The sequence below is a fragment of the Equus asinus genome, chromosome 2, assembly GCF_041296235.1.
Source record: "Equus asinus isolate D_3611 breed Donkey chromosome 2, EquAss-T2T_v2, whole genome shotgun sequence".
Lineage (NCBI taxonomy): Eukaryota > Metazoa > Chordata > Mammalia > Perissodactyla > Equidae > Equus > Equus asinus.
This window is the reverse complement of record NC_091791.1, coordinates 59369604-59376760: the sequence shown is the minus strand read 5'-3', so window position 1 is coordinate 59376760 and position 7157 is coordinate 59369604. Positions and strand designations below refer to the sequence as shown.

At 58.6% G+C, this 7157-nt stretch overlaps 1 protein-coding gene across 1 annotated transcript; it reads left to right on the top strand.

The window, feature by feature from the left end:
• Positions 1-827: 827 nt before the first annotated feature.
• On the top strand, positions 828-5508 carry PRF1 (perforin 1). The gene is made up of 3 exons (XM_014840306.3): positions 828-963; positions 2411-2953; positions 3910-5508. The coding sequence occupies exons 2-3, from the start codon at positions 2415-2417 to the stop codon at positions 5036-5038; spliced, it is 1668 nt and encodes a 555-aa protein (XP_014695792.3). The 5' UTR covers positions 828-963; positions 2411-2414; the 3' UTR covers positions 5039-5508.
• Positions 5509-7157: the final 1649 nt, after the last annotated feature.

Here is a 7157-nt window from a genome sequence, read left to right as displayed (position 1 = left end):
CTGAGGTACAGCAGAGGAAGAAGAAGACCCTGGGCCCCCTCAGCAGGGTCCCGCAGCTGTCCACCCACTCGCATTGTGGCTGCAACCTCAGGCCAGAGCTGAGGAGGAGGCTGGGGACCAGCGCGCCACTGATCCTCCTCCCAAAGCAGAAGACCCTGTCCGGGGCGTGTGCTTGGGCCTCAGGGCCTGGGCTGGGCTGGGCTGTGGGTGTGGACAGGAAGTCGGCCAGGAGGACTGAACAACGTTTGTGCCCCTCCACTGCTCGGGGAGGAGGAAGTGGTCACCTGTACCAACCCTTGCTGAGGCAGGACACTAACCTAGGTACTTCAAACATTGTGACTACCCTAATCTTCCCAACCTGTGGGCCTATACTATTGCTATCCCCTTTTTTATTTGAGGAAACTGAGGCACAGAGAGACTAAAGAAGCTTGCCAGGCCACACAGCTAGAGCATAACCGAGCTGGCCCCAGCCCAGGCAGCCTGGCTCCCAAGCCCATGCTCTAAGCTGCCTCCCCACTGCCTCTTCCATCTCACACATGCGGGACTGGGGGCAGAAGCAGGGAGAGTGCCCCTGCTGGCCTCTTCAAAATCCCAGACTTGAAGCTCCAAGTCCACAGGCCGCTGTGCTCACTCCCCGCAAGCCTCTCCTGTTTGCCCCAGGTCCCCACGCCCAGGCAGCTCTGCTTGGAGGATGAACCACTGGCCCTCACAGCTGGCTTCCTGGGCTGTCAGCAGCGCCGGATGAGGAGGTGAGGGCAGGGTGGGTGTCAGCGGGAGGGGGGAGAGCAAAGGGGACCTGTGACCACAGTTGAGGGGCGGTGCAGGAAGCAGACGTGATGTGAACTGTGGCCTGGGTGATGAGCTGTGCGGTAAGCCTGTCTTGGGGGCTGACGCCACCATTTCAGGTGCCTCTCATGGGGAGAGAGGGTGTCTGTGGAGGAGCATCTCAAGACCGGACTCCAGGTACGGAGGAAGCAGGAGGCTGGGAGACTCGGGCTGCGGACAGAGGGGCACGGGAGTGGGGCTGCCCCTTTAGGGGAAGAACCTGATGGAGTAGGAAGTGCTGTGATCTGTAAGACAAGAGACTTGGGGTGGGCAGCGCGTGCCTGCTCCAGGCCTCAGTACCCTCATCTATAAAATGAAGAGGTTGGAGTCTTCACAGCGTCTCTAAGTCTTCACATAGTCTCTAAGGCCCTTTCAAATGCTGACAGTTAAAGCTTCTGAAAAAGCTGGAAACAGGCTCCCTGGGAGATAATATGAGTGGGGCCAGGACGGAGACTGAGTTCTCTGGATCAAGGCGATGAGCTGCGCTGGCCTCTTAGGTGGGTGATCCGAGAGCCTCTGACATACTCCCCTTCCCTCTTTACCTCCCTGGGGCCTGCCACGCTGCCGCGAATTCCACCACTCAAGCGGCTCCTTTGCGTAGGCACGGAAGACTCTGGTGGGAATGCAGGGGAAGTTCCTGCTCTGCATAACCCCCATGTCTCAGAGAAGCTGCCGTCCCTGGCAGGTGTCAAGGGCAAAGGCCTCCGAGGAGCTCAGTTTGGACAGAGGTAGAGAGAACAGATTCCAGATCATAAGCTGACCCAGGTGAGGCTCCAGAGCCACCTCAAAATGAGGAAGAACCTGCTGGCTATTGACTGGCTGTCCAATAGTAGGCACTAGGCCGCCAGCTCGCAGTCGCTGCCCAAATCCCGCAGAGCGTGGCCGAGGTGCCCAAGAGGCCACTCAAGCGCCAGGAGATCTGGAGAGCAAACTCAAGGGCCCTCCCCACACAGGAGCTAAGTCCATGTGGCTGCTTTTATTCTGCAATTCAGGCTCATGTTCTTCCATGGGGCTCCCCATGGGAGGACACCAAGGGAAAATGGGGAGAATAAGGGCAATGCACACCCTCACTTCTTTCCTGATTCTGTCAAGGGCTTAGTGAGGGAGAGAGAGAATGAGCGAGGAGCTAGGGAAAGTATGGCTTGTTCCAGTGCCAAAAGTGACACTTCTCCAGAATCCAGCCTTCTCTAGAGTCCCCAGGTCCCTCCCCAAATCTGCTACAGCTACTCAGAGCCCCCCCCCCCCCCCCCCGCCCCCCCCCCCCCCTGCAGCTGCTGTGGTCCTGGCAACAAAGCCATCAATCTAGATTCCCGTTAGGCCTTAAATAGTGAAATCCTAACAAGGGGCTCCTCCTGGCTGTGTGACCTGAGCAAGTCACTTCCCCCCTCTGGGCCCATCTGTACAATGTGGTGGGTGAACCAGGTTTGTAATGGCCATTCCAGCTCTGACATTTGATGACTTAAGAGACACTGCGTTCCTCCCCATTCCATAGGCCCTGATAATCCACAGCTGGGGAGAGGGGTCAGCCATCCTCCAAGCCTCTGCCCACAGCTTCCCAAAGCCCAAATGTCCCCTGTCTCCACAGCTTCATGGCCGCCCGTGAGCTTCTCCTTGGCCTCCTCCTCCTGCTGCTGCCCACGCCAGCCCCTGCCCCCTGCCACACAGCCGCGCGCTCCGAGTGCCGGCGCAAACGCCCCTTCGTGCCCGGCTCGTGGCTGGCAGGGGAAGGCGTGGACGTGACCAGCCTCCGGCGTTCAGGCTCCTTCCCGGTGGACACCCAGCATTTCCTGCGGCCTGATGGCACCTGCACCCTCTGTCGCAACGCCCTGCAGCAGGACGCCCTCCAGCGCCTGCCCCTGGCGCTCACTGACTGGCGCGCCCAGGGCTCAGGCTGCCGGCGCCACGTGGTCAGGGCCAAGGGCAGCTCCACCGAGGCCGTTGCCCGGGAAGCAGCTGGCAGCATCCGCAACGACTGGCAGGTGGGTCTAGAGGTGACCCCCAAGCCCAGTGCCAACGCACGAGTGACCGTGGCCGGCTCTCACTCCAAGGCTGCTGACTTCGCGGCCCAGAAAACCTACCAGGACCAGTACAGCTTCAGCAGTGACTCAGTGGAGTGTCGCTTCTACAGGTGAGCGCGAGAGGTGGGGATGGAGGGGGCTTGAAAAAGGTGTGGGCAACTCAGGTTGGTCTAGGAGCTCTGGAAGTCAGGGTCTGGACTCGGAGGCCGCTTCCGCCAGGAGAACCCCGCAGTCCTGATTCTCACACACCAGGTGGCACTGCGCCCTCTGGCCCTAATCCGGAAGAGCCCGGGGAGAGAGCAGGTGGAGGGGAAGAGCAAGGCTGTTCCTGAGAGCCCCAGCACAGTGCCATTCAGGTTTCTTGAGCACCTGATGCCTCTCTCCTGGGCATTCCTGCGTTCTGTGGGGTCCTTCTTGGATGGGAGAGGGAGGCAGGGGACCTGGCTGGGTCCCTCCCATCCCTGGGCCCCATTCATCCATCCCACCGCTATTTGTGCCTGCCTTGTCAAGCTCTGTGCTGGGAACCAGGGCTGCAGTGCTGAGCAAGAGCAGTCACGCCCCAGCCCTCGGGACCTGGGTCCCACCCAAGAAATGCGTGGTCTCCATGGGTGACCCTGAGTCCCCTGCCCTGACTTCTCACACCAGGAGACCACGTTTCCCCCACGGTGAGTAGAGCACCTCCTGCCTGTGTGGCCAGAGCTGTCAGGAGCCCAGGCGTCTGACGACCAATCCAGTGGAGAGAGACGAAGGCCGCACGGCTAGGTTCCAGAGCCAGGGCTGCCACTAGTACAGCACCATCACTTGTACAATTAGAAAGTAAAAAGGAAAGAAAACTCTTATTTTGAAAAGGAAGAGCAAAAATACCTATACAAAGTATCTGGGTCACCAAGGGGCCACAGATAGACCGGATTTCCCTGCTGGCTCAGTGTTGAGAGATTGCAATTTAGAGCCAGGCCACCTGGGTTCAAGTCCTAGTTCTGCCCCTTACACGTGACCTCGGACGATCTTGAGGGAGTTAATGAATGGGGGAAATATGGCCACCTGATGTTTTGCTCTCCCCTCACAGTTTTCGCCTGGTGCACGCTCCCCCTCTCCACCCTGATTTCAAGAGGGCCCTCAGGGCACTTCCACCCCACTTCAACGCCTCCACCGAGCCTGACTACCTCAGGCTCATCTCCAACTACGGCACCCACTTCATCCGCTCCATGGAGCTGGGCGGCCGGCTCTCGGCCCTCACCGCGCTGCGCACCTGCATGCTGGCCCTAGAAGGGCTCACAGCCGACGAGGTGGCGGACTGCCTGGCCGTGGAGGCTGAGGTCAACATAGGCGGCCTTGGCAGCTCCTCGTCACAATACAAGGCCTGTGAGGAGAAGAAGCAGCAGCACAAGCTGGGGACCTCCTTCCACCAGGCCTACCGGGAACGCATTTCTGAAGTAGTCGGCGGCCACCACAGCTCCATGCACGACCTGCTCTTCGCGAACCAGGCTGAGCCCGAGCAGTTCTCGGCCTGGGTGGCCTCGCTGCAGGACAGGCCCGGCCTGGTGGACTACAGCCTGGAGCCCCTGCACATGCTCCTGGAGAGCCAGGAGCCGCGGCGCGAGGCGCTGAGGCAGGCTGTGAGCAAGTACCTGAGGGACAAGGCCCGCTGGAGGGACTGCAGCCGGCCCTGCCCCCCGGGGCAGCAGAAGAGCCCCAAAGACCCCTGCCAGTGTGTATGCCATGGCTCAGAGGCCACCAGCCACGACTGCTGTCCCCGGCAGAGGGGCATGGCCCGGCTGGAGGTTATGAGCTTTCTGGCGAGAGACCTGTGGGGAGACATGTTCACTGCCACGGACGCCTACGTGAAGGTCTTCTTTGGAGGCCAGGAGCTGAGGACCGGCACCGTGTGGGACGACAACAACCCCAGGTGGAAGACGCGGCTGGACTTCGGGGACGTGCTCCTGGCCACGGGGGGGCCCCTGAGGGTGCAGGTCTGGGACGCAGACTCTGGCTGGGACGATGACCTCCTCGGCAGCTGTGACCATGCTCCGAAGTCTGGCTCACATACGGTGATGTGCCCTCTGAACCACGGCCTCCTGCAATTCTCCTACCACGCCAAGTGCCTGCCTCACCTGACGGCGAGCACCTGCCTGGAGTACGCCCCCCACAGGCTCCTGGGGGAGCCTCCAGGAAACCGGAGCGGGGCCGTGTGGTGAGAACGTTGGGCCCCGAGAGGACCAGCATGCCCAGGCTTCTCGCAGAGGGAGCCGGGCCTACCTTCACATCCCCACTAGGCAGATGGAACATGGAGGTGGCTTTTTCAGTGAGCTGGCTGAATTGACAGGCCCGCCCTGAGTCTCCCTGTGCAAACTGCCTTAGCGCTCTGACATTCTTCAGCCTCGGAAATGAGCTGGCGCTGGGCCACTGCTGTGTGGCCACTGCTCCGCAGGCCACGGCTTCGGTCAGAGGCAGAAGGCCAGGAGGCTGTTCTCACTAGGCTGCTTGGTGTCACGGAAGGTGTCCCCTTGCGGCCCTGTCTAGCGTGGTGCAGTCTCCATCCTAGTAGGTCTAACTGGTTCTGCCTCAGCTTCTCTGCTTGCTGTCTTCTTTCCCACCAAGCTTTGCTCCTTTGATTCCTCTTTGTGTGCACACCCTGACAGAGGATCAATAAATTGATGTGACAGTGGCTGACCGTGATGGTGGTGGTTGTGGCAGAGGAGAGGATGGGGAGCAAACACAGCCCTGGAGATAAACTTCTACACCAGCAACCCTATACAGCAGGAGAGGTGGTTCCCCCCAGGGCCAGGCGGGAAATGTAAATAAACTGTTTTTCCACTCTTGTTGGAAATGTGGGGACCCAAAAGATTTTACTTTCCTTATAACTGTCTAATTTGAGAAACAGCAGCATAAACTCAGTGATAAATGGCAACGGATATTTAGCTTCCAGCTGGGAGACAACAGGGAATGGTGAGGACTACGATGAGCTGAAGGGCACACGTCTCATCTAGAGGAGGTCTGCAGCTCGGCACCAAGCACAGATTCCCATACAGGGATGTGAGCCCAGGGCTGCCAGGTCTTCTAGTTTCTTAAAGGAACCAGAAATCCCAATTTGACTTCTAATCGTTGACAAATCATTTCATTTTGTGAAAACAAACCGATGTGGGCAAACATGGCACAAGCCAAAGAGAACACATATGCAGGCAGTAATTCACCCGGGGCAATCAGTTGGAAAACTCTAATTTCAACAGAACCCATTTGATAGGCTGAACAGCTCTCCCCTGCCCCATAATTCAAGTAGAGAGGGCAGTGGTCCCAACAAGGCGGCATCTGAGGGCCTCCTGGCGTTGGCATGCAGACCCAGGGCCCTGGGTTTTGATATAAAATGAAATGGTCTTTGTTTCACGTGCCTGGGACACAGGCCTCGGGACACAGGGCCATGGGGTGGGTGGCAAGATTCAGGGTGGCCTCCTAGACATGGTGGGATTTGGCTGTGCAGGGCTGCTGTCAGAGGGGCCCGGAGCTGCTGGCATGGTCCTCCTCACTCTCTATGAAACCCCCTACAAACGCAGCCCCTTGAGGTTTACATGGATCCATAGGCTCAATATCCCAGGAGCACTGACCCTGCATCCCGAGGGGGCAGGGGGGTTGGTGAGCTCTCAAAGCCTCGTGGAAACCACTGCTCTTACACTTTTCCGTTCACAGCCACACACACAAACAAGAGCACAAGAGAAATTTTGAAACTTCACGCTGGCTGCTGCCCTAATCGAAGATAAACGCGGGCGAGGGCCATACTGCTCAGGGAAAGAAGGGCAGAGCGGGCTTGGCTCAGGGGACAGCTCTGACAAGAGATGGGAGTCCTTCAAGTACCCACATGCTCAGGGACCCCCAGCAAGTCCCTCTGCTCCCTGGGCCTTGGTTCACCAAAAGGACAATCTTTGTTTTACTCCCTTCTCAGGACTACTTGGAAGGGGACCATGAGCCTTTCTAGAAGGTCAGTGCTATGGGAGGGACCCTGAAAGGTCATCCGGTTAACACTGGTTTTACATATAGATCAAGCGAGGCCCAGAAGGAGAAGGGGTTTAACTGTGGTTACAGAAGGTAGGGGTAAAGCCAGCTCTCTTTGAGTCCTGGGCGCTCCACCCCGAGTACAGCCTTGGAGAGGCCAGCAGAACTCAGAAAGGAGGACTCTTGGGGAAAAACATGTCGCATGACCGAGGAGAAGGAATGGCCCACTCCTATTGAGGGGCAGCTATGGAGCCCTCAACCCCAACTCAGGACCCAGCATGACGTATGTTTTTCCACCCCCATGGACACTGGGACACTGTGTCACACCTG

Coding starts and splice junctions, on each gene's coding strand:
- PRF1 (XM_014840306.3), top strand. CDS start 2,415: ATGGCCGCCCGTGAGCTTCTCCTTGGCCTCCTCCTCCTGCTGCTGCCC. Junction 2,954..3,909: donor GTGGAGTGTCGCTTCTACAG/GTGAGCGCGAGA, acceptor CTCCCCTCACAG/TTTTCGCCTGGTGCACGCTC.